The sequence below is a fragment of the Notechis scutatus genome, chromosome Z (assembly GCF_049901735.1).
Source record: "Notechis scutatus isolate UNSWTSFEM ecotype Mainland chromosome Z, rNotScu1.2, whole genome shotgun sequence".
In the NCBI taxonomy this organism is placed as follows: Eukaryota; Metazoa; Chordata; class Lepidosauria; order Squamata; family Elapidae; genus Notechis; species Notechis scutatus.
Genome location: NC_142025.1, coordinates 92621338 through 92644275, shown reverse-complemented (window position 1 = coordinate 92644275; position 22938 = coordinate 92621338). Strand labels below are relative to the sequence as shown.

The 22938-nt window shown below is 40.3% G+C and overlaps 1 protein-coding gene across 4 annotated transcripts in view; it reads left to right on the top strand.

The window, feature by feature from the left end:
• The first annotated feature begins 5390 nt into the window (after nucleotides 1-5390).
• MED24 (mediator complex subunit 24) overlaps nucleotides 5391-22938 on the top strand; it is a 106837-nt gene continuing 89289 nt past the window's right edge. For 3 of the 4 annotated variants that reach the window (XM_087945062.1, XM_087945061.1, XM_087945059.1), the window contains exon 1: nucleotides 5407-5549. In XM_087945062.1, the coding sequence (XP_087801188.1) occupies nucleotides 5463-5549 (87 nt within the window). In that variant the 5' untranslated portion in view covers nucleotides 5407-5462. Of the gene's footprint in view, nucleotides 5550-22938 lie in introns of all 4 variants that reach the window. The other variant, XM_087945060.1, reaches the window with a different exon arrangement.

Below are 22938 nucleotides of genomic sequence, written 5' to 3'. Positions count from 1 at the left end.
TTGAGCATTACAATAGACAGGATGTAGTTAAGAGAAGATGACCTTGACAGATAGAAGAGAGAAGCCAGCAGTTTCTACAAAAATGTGCATGAAAATGTTAAAAGCAAGAAATCCTCCTTTTTAAAAAGAACTATTTGAATTTAGAGTCTCCAGAAACAGCAACAGTTGCTAGTTCATTTGTTTTGTTTTGGGGTGACTCCTACTTTAAGTATTTGTTTTTTTAATATTTGGTTGCTCGCTACAAAGACAGTACTCAGACAAAAATATTTCTGACAAAGTCGATTGCCCAGTGATCAATTTATTTATTGTAATAATCTTAGGCAGTTGTCAGAATTAAAGGCTGCAGAGTTAAAGAGGAAAAAATTACATATAGGCTGCCTTTCAAGGTATGTCCTTTGAAAATGGCATACAGGAAAATAGCATTTAAACAAGACAATAGAAATGTATTTTGAATTTCTAAAAACAGCAGCAGAACCATTTGGGGATGGAAGAGGAAAGCCAGAGACAATTTAATGAAAGATCTGATAAAACAGTGAACTCTGCTAAACTTAGGGTATTGAACAAAGTTTTGAGGGAAGGAAATTCTCAAAACGAAGAGTCATTATAAAAAAATGCCATCCTTGCCAATTCTGAGATTTATTACATATTTATACTTCTGAATTTGTCCTTAAAGCAAAAGTAGCCTTATAACATGTGGAATATTCTTCAAATAATCTGTTCCCATTCATAAAAGTTTTAGAAAGCTTATATGTTAATCTAAACTTAGGAAGTCAGTAGGAAAAGCTGAGATTTCTGGGCTGTCTAGTACAGTTGTTTAGCCTGGAAGATAACCATATGATTACCAGGCAAACTGACATATCCAAACAAAGCACATTTCTAGCTATCATTATAACCTACATGGTTATAGGACCAAAAGGAACCCCCCCAAATTATAAATTTGAGCAGACCCTTCCATAACCAATTGCAAATTACTGGTGAGATCAGCCATATTTTTAGCCAGTACCACATCCCTTTTCTCGGAATTAAGTTGCTCATTTCTCATTCTCATCCATTTCACCGGCTTCTGGCCATCTTTGAAGAGCATCCAAACTTGCTTATTATTCATATGCATGTGCATCACAGCACATGCTTGAAATACTCAATATCTCTATTGTATGTGTGATGTGGAGCTACATACTGCAAATGTAGATTAGGATTTTAATACCTTGCATTAAGTTGCAAGAAGCATTTAGAGGAATTTTATAACTCATGCATTATTGGCCCACTTACCAAATCCTATGTCTATCTGTTAGCTGAATATATATCAGAGAAGCATTTGTACAGTCATTTTCTCTGTCAGTAGACAAGTTGATTTAAGAAATGCTCGATTTCATAAAATATCCAAGCAATCTCTAAGCAACTAACATTCCCACTACTAAGAAAAACACATCAAATGAACTTGTCTGTGATTTTTTTTCTTATTTTCCCTAAGAAGTATTAAGGGTTATATATGGGCCTATATGCCAGAAAATCTATATCCCATATCTCCTGGGAAGGAAACCAATGGACAAATTATTATCTGATAATTTTGTAATATCTTATTAAAAATATCGGAGTTAGGCAATAAAAAAGGTAACAAAATTTTCTGGCACACTCCACGGGTGTCAAACTCCTGGCATCCCATTGCCATTACACGATGTATCATGATGTTTTTCCCCTTTGCAGAGCTGGGGTGGGCATAGCCTGTGCATGAACCATCCAGCCTGAGGGCCGCCAGTTTAACACCCCTGAGATTCCATCCCAAAGGTTCATGGCAGGTGATAGAGCAAGCAAAAATAAAAACAAGCAAGCTAGAATTGAGGGGTTCTTGGTGTTCTCTGAGCTTGGTTGTTTTCATGCAGACGTTTCATTACTCAAACAAGACAACATCATCAGTGCTAGTCAAACTAGAATAATCTGTGTACTAGTAACTGATATCATTTATTCCTTCCTAAGTCACAAAGCAAGCAGGTCTTCTAATATTTTCCAAATTTATCTTGTATTTCTTTTGGAGTAGATTTAATGTTTCTTTGGGAATGGATTTAGGCCTCTGAACCCCACCAAAGTTGTTACTGTAGAGTTTTGTTGACCATATCTTACCCTAGATGACATTTAGACGGTGTCTCCCCCCACCTCTATATGAAAATATAGTATTATGGGACAGAAGAGAAGGGACAAAGGTCTCAAGATCAATAATACAAAAGATATGGCATTTTATTAGCTATAATAAATACCTTGAAGTGTGCCGGGAATATATGTAGCCAGTGCAAACATTCAACATGGTTCTTATCTGTAATTTTAAGAATAGTATTGCACTTCAATAGCAGTTAGGTTTTTAAGCTTGGAACTTTGATTAACTGAATACTGAGTTTGTTCTCCTTTATATTTTCACTTAATATACAATTCCTGGGTTATTATCAATTAGCTCCAAGACAAATACTGTATAAAGAGTGAATCCAGATGTACATAATTTTAATGATAAGCTTGCTAATGAAGCTCATTCACAGTATTATGGTTAGACATACATTCTTCCCCGAATCAAGCTAAGGAGAAACCGGTTCATCCTGTTTGCAGTTGAAGCTACTGATTGGCTGGAAACTGGAAAAGTTGCTAGACAAACTTCCTCCTGTTCTTTGTCAATCAATTTTGAACATCTACAAAATTGGTCCCTTTTTCAGATAAAAACAACAATGGTATGCTTAATATCTCTGTGTGTAGACAACCTTTTAAATAGACAGTCTGCTTGAGTTCTGCAAGGAAGAGGAACTGCAGCAGAAAAAAAAACATGACTCTGGTCTTTATTTATACATATTTTGTTTACAGTATATGAAATTAAAGAAGCCACATTACTATGTTCAATGTATGAACTCAATTACTGAGATTATAAACCATGATCTGAATCTTTGCACTGAATGAAACCAGCTCTTGACGCTAACTAATCAACTAACTAAGGCTTAATTGTGTGAACACAGCCTTTGTAATTGAGAATGTTCTGGCTTAACATATACAGGTGTGGTTTTATAAAAAAAAGCCTTGGCTCTCCAAACTATTGTATACAGAGTATATATTAGAAGAATCAATTCTGAGGATTAATCTACTGTTAATATGTACTTATCTACTCTGTGGAGTAATTATTTTTCCCTATACTGAATTTTACAGCACTAGATTAGAACTATAGATTAATGAAAGCAAAATTATTGAAACTAGTTAGCTGTGTTACAATTGTCCCCAAGGTCACTTTGGCTAACTCCTATGAATGATCCTTCACAGAATCATAGATGAATGCTGCATTTTCCTGATTTTGACACATTCGAACATGTTCTTTGTCCTTGTGAAAAAAAATGCATCTAAGATAGTCCTACAACAGTCCTCCAAGATTCTACGGAATTATAATTTAAAGAAAGTGCTAAGAAACATTTATCATGAAATACCAATGTTCTGTTTTTAGAATTAGTCTCAGAGGTTACAGTACTGAAGATAACGTATCTGAAATGGTAACATTATCATCCTCCAGAAAGTAGATCCTCTGTAGAATGCAAATATTATTAGATGTTAGGGATCTTACAAGGCCCTGAAACCCTGTTTGATGGCCTCCAATGTCAGTGCTGGCGGGATGACTACTGATAATGGACAGCATCATCTCCTGTCATTATGAAGCAGAAACACATAAAAACTGAAATCCTCACACAGGCTTAAAGTGGATCATACTGTGGTCTACCTATCCCCCCAAAAATGAAAATGTCTGGCCTTGGTCTCATGTCTATGATTCCCCTCACTCAACACTTTCTGAGACATTTATATTTCCTCAACATGTTAAATGGGACCCCCCCAAAATATCCTGTCAAAAGATTATGTGCCTCTTTTTTACATTACCAATTTCTAAGAAAGAATTAAATTACTATTAAAATAACGAACTAGGATGTCTAGTGTGTGTGTGTGTGTGTGTATGTTTTAAGCTGGCAGGAATGTCCTAGAAACCTTACTATTTCTGACATGCAACTAATTTTAAAAAAGGCTTGTTCCATTTTTGTACAGGTTTGTGTTAAACATGACTAGGTGGGTTATATGGCATCTATAGGTGTGTGTAATTTTAACTTCAAACTTGGGATGCATGGGTGAGGCTGTTGAATCCTTCCCAATTCTGTTACAGTTTGTTGTCCTGGGAATTTTCCCTCACCACATGAGAAAAATGCCTGGAGCAGGACACAGCAGAGAAATGGGAAGAATTCAGCTACTCTCCCCCACTCCCATTCAGTAAACATTGTAATCCCCCCTTCCTGCTTTCCATATGAATGAAGCAACCCCATGATTAAAGATATGTCATTGCTGCTGGCATCCAGCCGAACATTTTTCTCAGGAAGCAGGGAGTATGTTTTCCCTTATAGCAGTGAGCATTTCATAAACTAAGATATATTTTGCCATTCAGCCAATATTTCCTTGTGAATATATATATTTATTATAGTTATATTCTGAAGATTATCCAACCTGTAATAGCTTATGTATCTTGCAGTAGCTTATGTATCTGCCCAACTTTTTTCCTATACAGATAATTTGTGGGGCTAGATTTGAGCAGAATTTTTTCAGACTTGAATTTGCTTCACGGGCATGTGTAACTTCTATGGGGTCCCATTTTAGAGTTCATCTAGAAATAGGTAATATTTATTACCTACTTCTATTATTTATGCTGTTTCTATCAGAGAAGTTGCAGTTCTTCACCTATTAACTTTCCTGAGCTTTACATTTGGGAAAATGGACTTAAAATCAAGTGTAACTCCTTATGCATACGTGAACCCATCATACAATTTTCTTGGCAATTGGATGGATATGTTTACCATTGTTTTTTGATAGGCTGCTTTCCTACTTTTTCCTACTTTCCCCCCTATTCTTGTTTGGTTATTCTGTAGTTTCAAGTCCAGCTCTTGGTAGACTCCCAAACAAATTTTAATCATGCCCAATCCTGCTTAGCTTTTGAGTTGACAATATCTACCAGGTGTTGCATACCTTCTGAAGCAACAGGAGGCTTGGAAAGAGCTACTATTGGAAGAGAAATAATCACTTCAATGATACACTCCTTTAAAAAATAGAACTTTGTCAATTTCATTTTCAGTGTCCAATAGAAAGAATTCATTAATCATTTTTTATCCCAAATTTTGTTTTTACTCTGTGATTCCTTAACTCCTCACAGCTTTCAGATAGCTATTCAACTTCAGTGAATAATGGCATTGAGCAAGTATATTAAGTAAGAAAGATTTTGGAAAAGAAAAATGCTCTTCTAATGGCTTTATGGAACAGACCTGAACTTCTAGATCAATATTTCCTAATCTTGGCATATCAGTGGCAACATTGGAGTGAAACATTAACCTTAAAAAACTAGTATAAACAGAAACTACAATACAGGTGGCCCTCAACCTGTAACCATTATTTAGTGACTTTTCAAAGTTAAAATGGGATTGACAACTATTGAAAATGACAATTTTTCAGACTTGCAACTGTTTATACCTGTTTACAACTGTTGCAGATCCCAGAGAAGGGTAAGATACATAGCTATTATTTATTTATTTATTTGATTTGTCAATCACTTACAAGATAATAGCTATAAGTATAAACATGAGTAAGAATACAGGAAATAGGTAAGAATAAATGGGGACAATAGGACAGGGATGGTAGGCAAGATGGTGCACTTATGCACACCCTTTACAGACCTCTTAGGAATGGGGTGAGGTCAATAGTGGATAGTTTGAGGTTAAAGAAGTGGGGGTTAGAGGATGTAACAACAGAGTCAGGTAGTGCATTCCAGGCATTGACCACTCTGTTGCTGAAGTCATACTTTCTGCAATCCAGTTTGAAGCGGTTTACATTGAGTTTGCATCTGTTGTGTGCTCTTGTATCATTGTGGTTGAAGCTGAAGTAGTCATTGACTGCTATTTCCAGAGGCATTACATTAGTATGGACCAAAATCAAAGAGCAACACTACCTGAAAGTGCCAGTATGGTTATTTATAATGGAGGTGTGGATATATCCTAATGTTATAAATATGGATAAAAACATAAGATATAAGGACATACTAAATGAAAGGGGAGAACTAAAAACAAAACAAGAACTAAAAATATTAGGGATTGACCTATCATGATGACCACAATTACAGATACAATCCAGATATGAAAAAGATAGGAAGGAGCTTGGGCTAATGAACCAAATGAGCTAGATCAGATTCTAATGGGAACAGATGAAACATTAATTAAGAGGATGTACACTTATTTATTAGCTATTAAATTGGAAGAACAAGTAAAAGAAACTATGATAATATGGGCTAAAAATTTTGGCTATGCAATAGATTTGGACAGGTGGCAGAAATTATGGAATAGAAATGATAAGCTTACAATGTCAACAGTGTATAAAGAGAATCTCTATAAAATGTTTTATAGATGGCACTATTAACCTACAAGAATAGCGAATATGTATAAAAATAAATCTGTTAAATGTTGGAAATGTAAATACCAGGTTCATCTTATCATTTGTGGTGGACGTGTCCCAAAGCAAAAAAATATTACCCTGTTTCTCCAACAATATGGCCTCCCCCAATAGGAAGTCCCAGCATGTTTTATAGGCATGAAATGAAATTAAGCCCCTCCCCCCAAATTAAGGCCTATATTAAAACATGCGAAATGGCGGGGGGGGGCTTGCTGTTAGAAAGTACTTTTGTTGCATACCCGGATATGGTGCTGCCTGCGTTGACCCTGATACAAAGTGCCCCACCAACGCCGAGGTCAACATCCAAGCCGTCACCACCCGCCCTAAGATGCAAGGGGGGGGAATTAAGTCACCCCCGAAAAGACGGCCTAGCTGTTTTTTCGGGGCTCAAAAAAAAATAAGACCTGGCCTTATTATATGAGAAACACGGTAGAATAAAATTCACATATGGCTGGAAACTATGACAAAACAACACATAGGTTTGAAACCTGAAACATTCCTGTTGGGCCTGCTACCAGGATTGTATACACACAATACTGGAAAAATGAAGAAACCACTACAGATTATAATATAATCAAAATGATTCTGGAATGTGCAGAAATTGATAGATTAACTCTAAAAATTAAAGAAAAAGAAGATTCGGAATACTTTATAACATGGGAACTTTTCTATAAATGGCTAGTTGATAGATACAGAGGTTAGATGAGTGGATTTATATGAAATATGGACTACATGAGAAAGAAAAACTGATTAGTAAATATTCTGATGGCTATATAATTGATGTCAATGTTAAGTCCTGAGCATGGGCGCAAGGAACGGAGACGAGGCATTGAATTGTGACTTCAACTCTTTATTAGTGACTTCAGAACAGAGCAAAATACTTGGGCAGCAGCAGCTCTTTTATAGAGCTGGCTGCTGTCAAAACAACCAATGATTTGAGTTTACCGCTCTAAGAAGCGTCCAATCAGAGGTGACCTGCTGTCAGCCAATCAGATCAGCCAGAAACGACCAATCACGACTCGCTATTCACGGGCCAATCAGAAGTGCAGGATTACGAGCCTGCTGTTGAAGTAAAACTATTAGGGTTGTTAATGAACGCGTTAGCTTAGTTCGTAACACCCCTCCCCTAGGTTCCGTCTTAGGGGTGGGGTGACGTATTTCGCAAGTAGGCAGGTCGCTTCACCTGTCTGCTTGACCTGCACTGTTCCACCGGTTTCTCTGGTTCGGTGGGCTGCTTGCTGAGCTGGATGGCGAAGACGGTCCCGCTGCTCCGTTGTGTGACTCGGGGCTGTCCTCACCACTCTTGCCAATGCTGTCATCGGGGTTCCTTGGATTCGCTTGCATCGTGGTGCTGCTACGTGGTGAGGCAATCACCCGGTTCGGTTCTCCTTCTGGAGGTGAGTATCCCATGGTTGTTTGTGTAGGCTGCTGAGTTCCAATTGTTAGGTCGTCTGTTATTTCTTTTTCGGCCTCCTCGATGTCCCTTCCCCCCCCGGTTTGAGATTCAGGGGACGAGATGGGCGTAGGTGCCAGTCTGGAGCGAAGCTGGTCTATGTGGCGCTTCCATAATTTTCCATCAGTTTGCAAACGGTAGGATCTGGGCCCGGTGAGTTGAGTTATGGTAGCAGGGACCCACAGTGGGTCACCTGAGAAGTTTTTTGCAAAGAATAGGTCGCCTACCTTGAACGCACGACACTTGCTGCTGGACCCCAAGGGCTTTTCTGGCGTGTAGGTAGGGTGTAGGTGATCAAGGTGTGAGCGAAGTTTCCGGCCCATCAGGAGTTCGGCCGGAGTTCTGTTTGTGGCGCTGTGTGGGGTGATGTGCTGGAGGAGAAGCATTCTGGTTATCTTGTCGTCAATGTCCCCATGTTCCATTTTGTGTAAGGTCTTCTTCACGAATTGGACCATTCGCTCAGCCCTGCCGTTGGCATGCAGGGTGAGCCGGCGATGTTAAAGCATGGCGGATGCCCCTGTCTGCTAGATACTGTTCAAATGCCAGGGCAGTGAACTGGGGCCCGTTATCTGAGACTAAAACGTCCGGCAATCCGTGCGTAGCAAATAATTTATTCAATTTTTTAATGACTGCTTCTGTGGTGGTGCTCTTCATTTTGTGGACCTCGAGCCAGTTGGAATAGGCATCCACTGTTATAAGAAAAGTGTGCCCTTTTGTGGGTCCCGCAAAATCGATGTGGATGCGGGACCAGGGACTGCGAGGTGCTTCTCACTCGGTTGGAGTTGCTTTTGGTGGGGCAGCGCGAATTTCCTGGTACTTGCTACATGTGGCTACCCAGGCTTCTATCTGTTTATCTATACCTGGCCACCACGCGTAGCTTCTTGCCAGTGCCTTCATTCGCACGATGCCTGGATGACCATCGTGCAATAGTTTTAAAACTTTATGTTGTAGCTTCTCTGGGATGACGACTCTGTCTCCCCACAAAATGCAGCTCTTTTGAGAGAATAGTTCTGTCTGCCAATGTTTGAAAGTCGCAAAGGTGTTGTTGAATTCGTTGTCAGGCCAGCCTCGTTCCACCCAGCTGAGGACTCGTGCCAAAACAGGATCCCGTTTTGTTTCTGTGGCGATGTCTCGTGCAGTCAGCGGTGGTGAGGGAAGAGTTTCAATTTGGAGTGCAGTTAGGGTTGGAGCTGGATCGTCGATGGCTTCAGGTAGCAGGGAACGACTCAAGGCATCAGTGTGGGGAATGGCTTTCCCCGGGCGGTGTCAGAGTTGATAATCGTATGCGGCTAGAAACCCTGACCAACGTGTCATTCTTGGCGATAAAATGTGGGGAGTTGGTTTATCTCCCGCTAAAATGCCAAGCAATGGTTTGTGATCGGTGATTATGGCAAATGGTCTTCCATATACATACTCATGGAAACACTTAATGGCAGACACAATAGCGAGAGCCTCTTTATCGAGTTGGCTATAGTTTCTTTCAGTCTTTGATAAGGTCCTTGAGAAAAAAGCAATAGGTACTTCATTGCCGTTTGGCAGGACGTGGCTCAAGATGGCTCCCACTCCAAACGGTGAGGCGTCGTGAGGTGACAGTTAAAGGCAAAGTCTCATTATACTGCATTAATACAGCATCTGAGGTTAAGAGGTCTTTTACTTGTTGGAATGCTCGTTCTTCCCGATGTCCCCAGACCCAGGAAGCCTTCTTGTCGAGTAGCTTGTGTTAGGGGCTCAGCTACAGTTGCCTTCTGGGGCAAGAAGATGTTATAAAAGTTAATGAGTCCCAGGAAGGCTTGGAGGTCTGTCTTATTTCTAGGTCTTGGGGCGTTTTTTGATTGCCGTTAGTTTTTTTTCGGTGGGGTGGATTCCCTGTCTGTCAAGAAGGTATCCAAGGAACTCCACCCTCTCCGTAAAAGTTGACACTTGTCTTTTTTTTACCTTCAGGCCAGCGTCTTTAAATTTTTGGAGAACCATTCTGAGTCGTTTTTCTAATACTTCTCTAGTAGGGGCAGCTATTAAGACGTCATCAAAATAAGGCACGACTCCTTTCATGCCTTGTAATAGTCTCTCCATCAGACTTTGGAAAATGCCCGGTGCCACGCTTACTCGAATTGGAGTCTATTGCACTTAAAGGCACCCCTGTGGGTGACTATAGTCTGGGCTTCTGCAGTCTTCGCATCTACGGGTAGCTGTTGGTACGCCTGAGCTAAGTCAAATTTCGCAAATATTTTTCCGCCACCCAGGGAGTGAAGAAGGTGTTGGACCACAGGTACCGGGTAAGCGCTCTGCTGAAGCGCGTGATTTAGGGTGGCCCGGTAATCCCCACAAATTCTTGACGATCCATCTGGCTTTATGGGTGTTACTATTGGGGTCTCCCATCGGGCGTGGTCAATCGGTTCCAACACACCCTGGGCTATTAATTTGTCCAGTTGCTCGTCAATCTTTGGCTTGAGTGCAAAAGGCACCCGACGAGGCTTAAGGCGAATAGGAGCTACATTGGGACTGAGATTAAATGATATAGGGGTCCCCTTGTACTTGCCTAGCTTCTCTGTGAAAACGTCCTGGAATTCCTGGACGAGGGCCTCTTCTCAGCTATCGCTTCCAGTTTGGTGGATGCCAGCTAGTTCAATTCCGAGTGGGGTGAACCACTGTAAACCTAGCAAACTGGGCCGGTCACGATCGACGACGGTCAGAGGTAGCGATGCGGTGCGGTCTTTGAAGGATACTTGGACGTAGCTGGAGCCGACAACCGGAATTCTGTTTCCTTGGTAGTCCTTTAGTATGATTTTTTGAATGCTGAGGTCCTGGCGACGGATGGCAGGGATCAGCTGTTTGAGGGTTTTCCAGGAGACCATCGATAGGGACGACCCCGAGTCGACTTCCATCATGCAAGGTCGATTCTCAATAGCGACCTTTACTCGGATCTTCCTTGTATCCAGGGACGAAGCGTGGCCGATAGTGATGGTTTGGTGTGCCTCTTCTCATCTAGTTGAAGTGACAGGTGCTTGATTTCTGTAGTAGTGGTTGTTCCATTGGTGGTTCAGGCGGTCCCGATTTACAGGTGGGTTGCCTGTAGCCTGGCGGAGATTATTCTCCCTCCGGATTGGACTGGACCCTCGCTTGCTTCTGCAGACCTTTGCGATGTGGCCTCTCTTTCCACAGGAGCGGCAGAGTGCGTCGAGGAATTTGCAGTCTGATCGCGGGTGGTTTGCCCCACAACCAGTGCATTGGCGCGGGAGTCTTTGGTTCCGTTGGTCTCGTTGGTCGCGTTTGGACCGGAGTCGGTTGACCTCCTCTTCCTCGCTGTCTGATGAGGAATCGAGGTCTTCATGATGGGCGGTAGTAGTGTGCCTCTCAGAGGAAGGCGTACTGTCCCTAGCGAGTTGGCGGTGTGGTGTGTTCGCTCGGCGCATTCGAGCGGCTGACTTCCTGGTTGCTTCTGCCGCAGTAGCGTCGGCGATGACATCTGTGAGGCTGATGTCTCCCTTCGCCATAATCTTGCTCTGTATTGTGTGGTCATCTAATCCCAGAACTATTCGGTCTCTCATGGCTTCCTTGAGGTTTGCGAAACCACAGAGTCCACCCAGGTTCCGGAGGTCAGTGATGAAGTCTCCAACGCTCTCGTTTTTCCATTGGTCCCTCTGGTAAAACTCGTGTCTTCGGATGAGTGTTGGCACCGTGGGTGCATAGTGGGCCCGGAGGATCGGCGCGAGGTTATCCCAATCCATTGTCTTCACCTCCGCGGGTTTTGCAAGTGCCTTAGCCATTTTAAAAATGGCAGGCTCGCAATGGGTCAGGAATACCTCTCGTTTCTTGCCAGGCGTAGCATCTTTCAGATTGTTGGTCTCCAGGAACATCTGGAACCGGTCCATATACGAGTCCCAGTCTTCGTTTGCCGGGTCAAATGGAGCGGGTGGTATGGCGCCACTGGTCATCCTGCCGTTTGTTGCTTGCGATCTTAGCCACGTGCTCTGTATTGTTCGATGAGCGCTCAGTCAGCTCTATCGTCTCCGCATCCCACCCTCGTCGCCAGTGTCACCAGTCCTGAGCATGGGCGCAAGGAACAGAGACGAGGCATTGAATTGTGACGTCAACTCTTTATTAGTGACTTCAGAACAGAGCAAAATACTTGGGCAGCAGCAGCTCTTTTATAGAGCTGGCTGCTGTCAAAACAACCAATGATTTGAGTTTACCGCTCTAAGAAGCGTCCAATCAGAGGCGACCCGCTGTCAGCTAATCAGATCAGCCAGAAACGACCAATCACGACTCGCTATTCCAATCAGAAGTGCAGGATTACGAGCCTGCTGTTGAAGTAAAACTATTAGGGTTGTTAATGAACGCGTTAGCTTAGTTCGTAACAGTCAATGTGGAATATAGTATACTTTTTAATAATTTAATAATAATAAATTATTACTAAATAATAATTTAATAATAATCATAATAATGATCGATATTATCTTATATATGTTTGTATGTACATGATTATAATGATTATAATGATGTTTATATTTTAACACTTTGGATACCTAGAAAACACACTGTTCAATATAGAAATTGAATTTTTGATACAAAACAATAAAAATATTTACAAACAGGACAACTGTTGCAGATCCCCATGGTCATGTGATCAAAATATAGATGCTTGGCAACAGTCTGTTTAGGATGATTGTAATGTCCTAGAATCATGTGATCTTTTATGACTTTACAACAAATAAAGTTAATGAGGAAGCCATTCATTTAACAACCGTGTTACTAACTTAACAACTGCAGTGATTTACTTACAGTAACTGTGGCAGGAAAGGTCTAAAATGGGTCAAAACTCACTTAACAATTGCCTTGCTTAGCAACAGAAATTTTGGGCCCTCTTGTGGTTGTAAGTTGAGGACTAGCTGTACATCATTTGGGATGGAAACAGTAAAATCAAGAGAGGCAGAGTATATTAGTCCTGGGTTATAAACACGGGTCTGCTGCTGTTGCTGCTTTTTCAAAACATGGTAAAAAAACCCTGTTTTAAAATTGGTCTGACATTTTCCCCAGTATCTAAAAAAAAACCACCTGTGCAATGCACTTTCTCCAGGCACTAGGCAGGCAGAAGTCGTTGCAAGAACTAAATGTCTGATCTCTCCTGAAGTTCCTGAAGCTAAGGCCAAAATGTCTGAGAAAACCATATCCCAACAATGAGAGCAAGGAAGAGGGATTACATATGATAGCAACCTCAAGTGGGCAGTGGCTGAGAAGATCCCAGGCCATTCTCTTCTCATTTTCTCTCTCTTTTTTAAAAATAAATTTTATTAAGTTTCCAAATGTTAAAAAACATAAAACAAAACTTTATACATTATTATCAGCATCAAGACATCTTTTGCATTTCCTCACATTTTTCAGTATATGTATATGCATCTTGCTCTTACTATAAATCAATATCTTTTATCCTTACATCTCAATCTTCTCCATGGTATATTTGCATATTTACATATTCCCTCATTCTTTTCCTAATTGCCATTTTATTTTATTTTTATTTCTAAACCACTCATACCAGGCATCCCAGGCCCTATAATAAATTGAATCTTCTCTGTCTTTTATTTTCATCGTTAGCCTGTCCATCTCTATACAATCTATTATTTTTTTAATAACCATGCCTTCCGGTGGAACCCTTTTTTCCTTCCAGAGTTGTGCGTACAAACCCTTGCAACTGTTAATATATGTAACATAATATATCTATCTGTTTTATTGCATTTTTGTGTTATTATACCTAATAAAAAAGTTTCCTGATTAAATTCAATTTTCTGCTTCATGATTTCTTCTATCCATTGTCTAATTGTATTCCAATATTTTTTCACTTCCTGGCATGTCCACCAGGTATGAAAATAAGTGCCTTTTTCTTTTCCACATTTCCAACAATTTGGGTCTGAGTTAAACATTTTTGCCAATCTAGCTGGAGGAAGGTGCCATCTGTAGAACATTGTGTATTGATTTTCCTTGTATGCTGTGGATGTAATTAGTTTGTAATTTGATCCCCACATTCTCTCCCAATTTTCCAGGTCATTTTTCGCCCATACCACCATCGTCTCTTTGACCACCTCCTCTTCCATTTTAAAATCTAGTAGAAAGTTATATATTCTTGAAATCATTTTCTTTTCCATTTCTTGTAGAATTTTATCTAATTGATGCTTTTCCATGCAGAAACCAAATTGTTCTTTGTCCTTCTGATATCTCACCTGGATTTGCATGTATGGCCACCAATCTATCTTTATATTTTGTTGCTGTAATTCTTGTGTCATTTTTAATCTTCCTTGTGTGTCTAATATGTCTTTGTAACTCCTCTTTTTTCCCAGATCCATTGTGTTTGGGTATATTTGTGCTTCCATAGTTGACAACCAGTTCGATATTTTAGTATAATGGTTCTTTTTAATCTTGTTCCATGTCCGAATTAATGAATCTCTAATCATGTGTCTCTGAAAATATGCATGCTGTTTACAGTTCCCATCCCATAGGAAACTATGCCACCCTCTCTGCAAGTTGTGACCCTCTATTGACAATACTCTTCTATTTTCCAGGTTGATCCAATCTTTAATCCATACCATAGCCGCAGCCTGATAATACATTTCCCAGTCAGGGAGTCCAAAGCCACCCCTTTCTCTTTTGTCCTGTAACAAATTCATTCTTATCCTAGCTTTTTTCCCATCCCAAACAAATTTACTTATTATTCGATCTAATTCTCTAAAAAAGGTTTTATCCAATCTTATTGGTACAGTTTGAAAAAGATATGGTATTTTTGGTAGGGTAGACATTTTAATTGCCGCAATTTTCCCTAGTAGTGATAGCTGTAATTTCCTCCATGTTTCCAATTGTTTTTTGATTTGTATTATTAATTTGTCATAGTTATCTTTTTTGATTGAAGAGCATCTTGATGTTAACCAAATGCCTAAATATTTTACCTTTTTCACACTTTGCATTCCCCCTTTTTTTTGCTTATCTTTTAAATTTTTAGTCAATAATTTTGTTTTGTTTTTATTAATTTTAAGGCCTGCAACCTTGCCAAATTCCTCTATTTCCTTTATTAATTTTACTCCCATATCCTCTGGATCATCCAGAAAAAATACTATATCATTGGCAAATGCCTGTACCTTATAATGCTCCTTTTTGATTAAATCCCCGTTGATTTCTACATTTTTCCTAACGTTTTCCAATAAGTTTTCTAAGGTAAGAATAAAGAGAAGGGGTGACAGTGGGCATCCCTGCCTTACTCCCTTGTTGATCTTAAATGTTTCCATTCTGTCAGCATTCATTATTACACTGGCCGTCTGTGTCTTAAAAATTGTCGAAATCAATTTAATAAATTTATTGCCAAATTGCATGCTTTTTAATTGTTGTATTATGAACTGCCAATTAACATTGTCAAATGCCTTTTGCGCATCGAGGAAGACCATTGCCAATTGTTTTCCTGGGTTTGCTTCATAATATTCTATTATATTCAAGACCATTCTAGTATTATTTTTAATTTGTCTATTCGGTAAGAATCCATTTTGGTCGCTATGAATGATCTGATTAAGGGTTTTTTTCAATCTATCTGCCATTATGGACATAAATATTTATAATCAACATTTAAAAGGGATATGGGCCTGTAATTTTGAATTAATTGATGGTCCAAATCTTCTTTTGGAATCAATGTTATGTATGTCTCCCCCCATGACTTAGGTAATTTTGCTGTCATCAGTACCTCATTATAGAGTTCTAATAATTGCATTTCTAATTTTTCTTGGAGCATTTTATATAGTTCCCCAGGGAGACCATCTGGTCCCGGTGTCTTATTGTTTTTCTGTTTCAGGATTGCCTATTGCAGTTCTCTTAATGTTATTTCCCTGTTTATCTCTTCTTTATCCTCTTCCGGGATCACAGGTAGCCCTTTTCCTTCTAAGTAATGTTGGATATTTCCCTCTGGTACGTCTTCCCTACTATATAGTTCCTCAAAAAAACTTTTAACAATATGTTTTTTCTTTTCAGTTTGATGTTGTAGCGTACCATCGGCGTCCTTCAATTGTTGGATTGCTTTTTTTTCTTTTTCTTTCTTAAGTCTATAGGCTAGCCACCTTCCCGGCTTATTCGCGTGTTCAAAATAATTCTGTTTTATCTTTTTCATGTTCTGTAACCATTCATCTTGTGCTAACATGTTCAATTTATGTCTAATCATTATCCTCTCCGTATTTGCTGTCTTTTTATGTGGTGTTTTTTTCTAGTGTTTTTTTCTAACTCCTTAAGAGTATCTAGTAATTTAGATTGTTCTCCTTTTTTCCCCTTATATCTACGTGTATTATATGAAATTGCTAGGCCCCTAATATATGCTTTAGTTGTGTCCCATAGGTTTGGAATTGATGTTTGTTGTTTTTTGTTTTCCTTCAGAAAGAACTCCAATTCTTTTTCCATCATCTTAACACATTCTTTTTCTTTTAGGATCTCCTTGTTTAGCATCCATCTTCTGTTTTTTTTCAACCCTTTCCAAATTATTTTAATGGGATTATGGTCCGCCCATGTGTTAGATTCAATTTCTATTTCTTTTATATTATGTTCCATTTCTCCATTTGTCCATAACATATCCAATCTTGACCATGATGTGTGTGGTGCTGAATAGTAAGTATACTGTTTTTTGTCTGGATTTCTTTCTCTCCATATATCTTTTAATCCTAATTCTTTCGCCATTTGATAAAATACTTTTGGTAATGTTTTCCTTTTCCTTTTCCCCCCTAGGTATTCATTATTGTAGTCTTTTCCTAAATTTGCTATTGCATTGAAGTCACCTAGCAGGCATATGTTCTCATATTCTTGTTCTACTATTTTTTTGTATAGTTTGGTATAAAATTTTTCTTGTTTCTCGTTCGGCACATATATCACTGTCAATAACATTTTCTTATAATTTATATAAACTTCTAACTTCTACCCTCCTTGTCTGCATATACCTGTTTTGCTTGTAAATGTTTCCTAATATATATTGCTATCCCCCTCTTTTTTTGATGGGCAAGAGATACGTATAAATCTTCTAACTTTTAACAGTTTACTTTGATGTTTCTGGATATGTGGTTCTTGAGGGCATATAATATCTAAATTCAATTTCTGTAGTTTAGTTATCGTTTTTTCCCCTCTTAATTTGTGAATTTAAATCGTTGATGTTAATGGATATCAATTTGATTTCTTCCGCCATCTTACTCTGTAGTTGTTTCTTGTTGAAGCTTATTTGCTCTTGTTTGGTGTCTCGTTCTTACGCCTTCTCTTTCCACTTCTTCCTGCTCTCTTTCCTCTTGTTCTCTTTCTCTTTCCTCCACCCGATCTTCTTCTTGGCTCCTACTTTCCACTTCCTCTTTGCTGTTCTTGTCTTCTCCTGATACCACATACAGTTCAAAGAATTTCCTTGCTTTTTCTATACTGTCTATTTTAATTTTCTTATCCTGCCATGATATTAACATTCCCTCTGGGATAAGCTCTTTGAACAGGATGTTATTCTTATTCAGTTGGGCGGCCAGGAATCTGTATTTCTTTCTATGTTTCCTTATTCTTCTTGGAATTTGTTTCAACGTTACAATTTCTGTTCCCTTGAATATCAGCAGTTCGTCTCTTGTCACTTTGTATATCTCATCTGTCAGTTGTTTCTTTGAGAATCGTATATGAACCTCTCTTGGAAGTCTAAAACATCTTGTATAGGTATATATTGGTATATATTCTATATACCTTGTCGATTTCCCTTCGAATCTCTTGGCCCTCTTTTTGTAATGCTTCTGCTATGAGATCTGCCATTAATTTGGGCAAGTCCTCCCCTTTTCTTCTGTTACATTCTGAAATCTGAGGAAGAAATCAACCTTTTCCATCTCCAAATATGCAATTGCCTCTTCTAATTTCTTGTTCTCTCCTATTAATTTCTGTTTCTATTGATTCTTCTTTCTTATCTGTTTGTTCAACCTTTGTCTCCACTGCTTTCATTTTATGTTCCGTCTTTACTACTGTTTTTGGATTGTACTTATCTTCTCGTCTAGTTTCCATATTTTACCTTTCATTTCCTCCATTTCAGTTTTAAAGTCTGCGTGGTTTCTCACCATCGTTTCTTGTATTCTTGTTAATGCCATTTGAATTGTTTGCATATTTGATACCTGACTTGCCTTCTCAGGATTCAGCATGCCCTCTATGGAACGTTGTCCTGCTGGTGATGTTATCATTGATGTTAGGTTGGATGTTGTTTTCTTCCCAATCTTAGCAGTAGTTGTCGTGGTGCACATCTCCCCAAATCTACCTATTTTCTTAAGAAAGTCTTTCAATATTATCATCTGTTGTATCAACTCCCTTCTGCGTTTTCTATGTTTATCTCTTCCCTTTTATCTTATTCTAATCCCTTCAGTTTATCAGTACAAGGTCTAATATATTTAATAATGTCTCTCCTTAATTTTATGCACACTTTATATATATTTCTTTTCTTAAGTTTTCATGGGTACTTACATGTATGGTATTCAGCTTTGTTTGGGTATTTTCCCACGTCATTGTAGTTGTGCTTTTAAAGTTGTAGCAACGTTTCGGCAGAATCTCATCTGCCATTATCAGGCTTCGGTATGTGTATGTATGTATGTATGTATGTATGTATGTATGTATGTATGTATGTATGTATTTATACAACAATGTAAAACTAAATATCGTTATTGTTTATAATCTATGATAGTCTGTAACCCTCTTAATTTTCTAATCTTATTTAATCCTTTTAATAAATTAATTAAGTATAATTCTAAATATAATAGCTTATATAGTAAACATATATAATTCAATAAATATAGATAAATATGTGTTTTATTGTTTTCTTTTCTTATATACTATATCTTATAACATTCTTATAGTTCAATTAAGTCTATTAATCAATATATAGCCATTAATTAGTTGTACATCAATTGATTAATTAGTTGTTATCCAAGATATCAAATTGTGGAAAGATATAAAGAATATATAGGGTATAACAATTATAAAGAATGTAGAAATCTATGAAATAGGATATATAAATTCTTCTTGCAAACAATCAGCTATATATATACCGTGTTTCTCCAACAATACGGCCTCCACCAATAGGAAGGCCCAGCATGATTTCTAGGCATGAGGTGAAATTAAGCCCCGCCCCCAAAATTTAGGCTTATTTAAACCATGCATTTCCCCACCATTTCTCACATCATTCGTTAGAACTACACGAGGTGAAGAGAAATGGGAAGGGAAGGAGGGGAGAAAATTTGCCTTTAGGAGCTCCATGCAGGTAGCCTAGGCTAGAATACCCTGATCTACTACCGATAGAACATCAGCCGATAGAAGCGCCCCAAAGGCAGAGTGACCAGCTGCTTCTATCGGCCGGTAGAAGCGGCAGCCGACTCTGCCTTTGGGGAGCTTCCATCGGCCGATAGAAATGGCCTTGTGAGGGGAGCTCGCATTAGTTGTCTTTGAATCTACCAGCGGGGCAGGAGAGAAAGCACACGCATATCTGTGTCTGGATGAAAATTGTGAGATTGCGACAGAGGGAATGGGAGAAAACGCCTTAGCCCAAATGTATTCTTGTTTTGCTTTCTTGCCCATTCTCTGATCAACCTCTCCAGGGCAGCTTTTAGCCTAAAATCGCTCAGGTCTCGCTCAGCTAAAAGAGAGGGAAGGTCTCCAAAGACCATCCCGAACCTCCGCCATTTGAGAGGACCAAACTCATTGCTTCTCAAAGTTAGACCCACAAGTTTTTCAAAAGTTCTTCTGAACACCTCCGACGTCCGATGAAATCAAGAAATGTCTCATGATTGAATTCAATCAAAAAAAAAAAAAGAACCTGCACCTTGTCGCCAAGTCCCTGGTTTTATGGCTCCTCTCTCGTCCCGAAGTATGCCGAAATAAGGGATTCCGAGGCTGGCGTTGGTTAATTGGTTAATGATGGGCGCTCTTTCAGGCGCTCAGAGAGAGAGAGAGAGAGAGAGAGAGAGAGAGAGAGAGAGAAAGGAGGCGTCGCTGAAGTTATCAGACTCCCCCCAACTGTTAGCAATGCCACCCGTGAGCTGTGGCAGGATTGCCTCGGATCATGTGCAGAGTGCCTTCGCCGTTCAGCTCCCCCCACAATGACTCAAGGTTCATACTAAAATTAGGCTTTTCCAACCAGCCCCTGCAAATATTCAGCCCTCACCAGAGCAATAGAAAGGACGGTTTAGCTTCTCTCCTGCCCTTCTTCACTCCAGCTCCCTCCCACCCTCCTGTGCCACAACAGCGACCCTTTCACACTCACCCCGCTTCCCTGCCACATTCCTACGAGGACCGCTCCCACGTCTCCTTTCAGAAGCCCGGCCGATCTCCCTTCTAAGTGTAGCCAAGCTCTGCTGCCTCCTCTTCCCTCCCTGGCGCCCCCCCACTCCCCAAACCAGCGGCGGCAGCAGGTAAAGGGAGGTCGGCTGCCCTGGGACTTTGGCAGGGTGCCTGGAAAAGGTCTGGCCTGGGGAGGGGAGGGCAGCAGTGGGAACCCGCAGATGCTGAGACCTTCCCTCGCCAGAAGGGCTTGGCTGACCCGGTGCAGGGATGAGGGCTAGTAGATGTGGTGTGTGTGTGTGTGTGTGTGTGTGTGTGAGAGAGAGAGAGAGAGAGAGAGAGAGAGAGAGAGAGACTCAGCTTGCTTCCCTTCTGCTAAGAAAAGTTTGCAGCCGCTCTCCCATGCGCACTCCCCTCGCCATGAAGCCGTTTCTATTGGCCGATGGAAGCGGCTGGTGACTCTGCCTTTTGGGAGCTTCCATCGGCCGATAGAAACGGCCTCGAGAAGAGTGTGCATGGGGTGCTCCTCTCAGGAGCGCCCTGTGGGCAGCCATGCCTCACCCCAAAGCGGCTGGTGACTCTGCCTTTGGGGAGCTTCCATCGGCTGATAGAAACAGCTTTGTGGCGAGGTGAGTGCGCGTGGGTGCTTGCTCCGAGGCTGCTTCTACTGGCCGATAGAAGTGGCTGGTGACTCTACCTTTGGGGAACTTCCAGTGGCAGCCTCATGGAGCGATGAGTGCGCATGGGGCACTCTAGGTGGAGGTGTGCGTGGGGAAAGAAATTAAATCACCCCCGAAAAGATGTCCTAGCCATTTTTTCAGGGCTCAAAAAAAAAAAAATAAGACCCGGCCTTATTTTATGAGAAACACGGTATATATATATATATATTGCTTTAGATTTTTTTTTCAATATACACTTTTGAATTTAATACTTAGAAATTATTCAGCTTTCTTCTTCTTTCTTCTTCTTTTCCCTTTCTTCTGCACACCGTCACATGACTTTCCTCATTTCCTGTTTCCTCAGTCCTCTTTAACTACTTAGTCACTTTTACTCTCAAATTGCACAGTCACAGCTTTCTATACAAATGGTTTCACTCTCCGTTCAACTACAGTTCTCCATTAAACTTCCAATTGTTCTCTCTAATGTCTCTTTTCTGCTCTACCAGTAATCAATCCAAATCGTAGAAATTTATGTTTTTATTCACAGAGTCTCGATCTTTTCTTCTGCGGTACTCTCTCTCAGCTGTTAAACTGTTGTTTCCTCCTCTCCCTTTCGCTCCGCTATCCCCCGCCAATTAGCCGCTGTATTCACTCTCTCCGGAGGCTCCCTTTGTCAAAGTCTTTCACAGGGCTCTCTCACCTCTCAAAAACTGTCCCAGTCTGCTGTTCTCCTTCTGATGTCCTGCGTTGATCCACTTTCCTTCTTCCCGATTGCAGCTGGCTGTCACAGCTTCATACCCACCATAGATGCCGGGTTTCTTTCGCGCCGGATTCAAAGGGCTTCCCCTCGTTGCAATGGGAGGTTGCTTTCCTTCCCTCTGCTCCTAGGCTTCCCCTTCTGACTTGTGGGTCTCTCCAAGCTTCACAATGCCTCTGAGAGCTTCCAAGCACGAAAATTCGGATACAGGATTGTAGAGATCGCTCTTCTGATCCGCTCAGCTGTGACCTCACCACCGGAAGTCCTATCTTCTCATTTTCTCATTGACATCACAGAATGTTGTACGTGTCTTATTTTGAGAGAACAAGAAAAAATGAGTTCAAAATGGAATAGCAAAGAACTAATATAAGCTGAATCTGCTGTGGGTTAGAGACGCGATGGAGACTGAGTCACAAGGTTAGTGGAGCATCTTTGTACCCAGGTTAGCAAGGTAGGATAAATCTTTCATCAGCAAGCATCCAGAACCAGAGCAGCTTAAATAATTTCTATAGTCCTTGATGGGACAACTGTGACTAAATTAGTAATTTGCTGAAGCCCATTTAAAGCAGCGGTCGCCTACCGGTGGGCCGCGGCCCACTGGTGGGCCTTGAGAAAATTTTGGTGGGCCGCAGTGAAATCTCACCCCCAGAGCACCCCCACAAAGCAATTAATCCAGGCTGCGCAGAAACACAAGGCTGCGCTGCCCACATGGCCCGCGGGAACCCTCCCCACCCACTCACTCCTTACCCGGTAAACTTGCCTGCTAAATTGCTATTTTTCTAACCATCATCTGTTCTGCTGGACCGGAAGATTTAGATTAGCTAGGAAGCAGGAAATGGTTGGATTTCTTGCTTTTTAGCTAGTCTTTAGATCTTCGGCTCAGCACAAACCTCCCTTAAGACCGAAGGTTTGCTTGCAAGTAAATTCAGTGCAGACTCACCGCAAGCAAATTTGAGAGACTGAGCTAGCCGATGGCAGATAGATAGATCACTGAATGATTCTGTGAGCAACTCAATCTGCCTGCTTTGCCTGATTTTGGGTAAAAGATGCTCTTTTTTATAAAAAATTCAATATGCGTGAATTCAATGCATGAATTCAATATGCATGAATTCAATATGCATGGTGTGTTGTGAGTTAATTTTGTGAGTTAGCTTGCAAGCAAATTTTATGTAACAGACTGAGCTAGCCAATGGCAGATAGATAATTAATCTGTGATTCTGTCAGCAACTCTATCTGCCTGCTTTGCCTGATTTTGGGTAAAAGTTGCTCTTTTTTATTAAAAAAAAATCAATATTTAT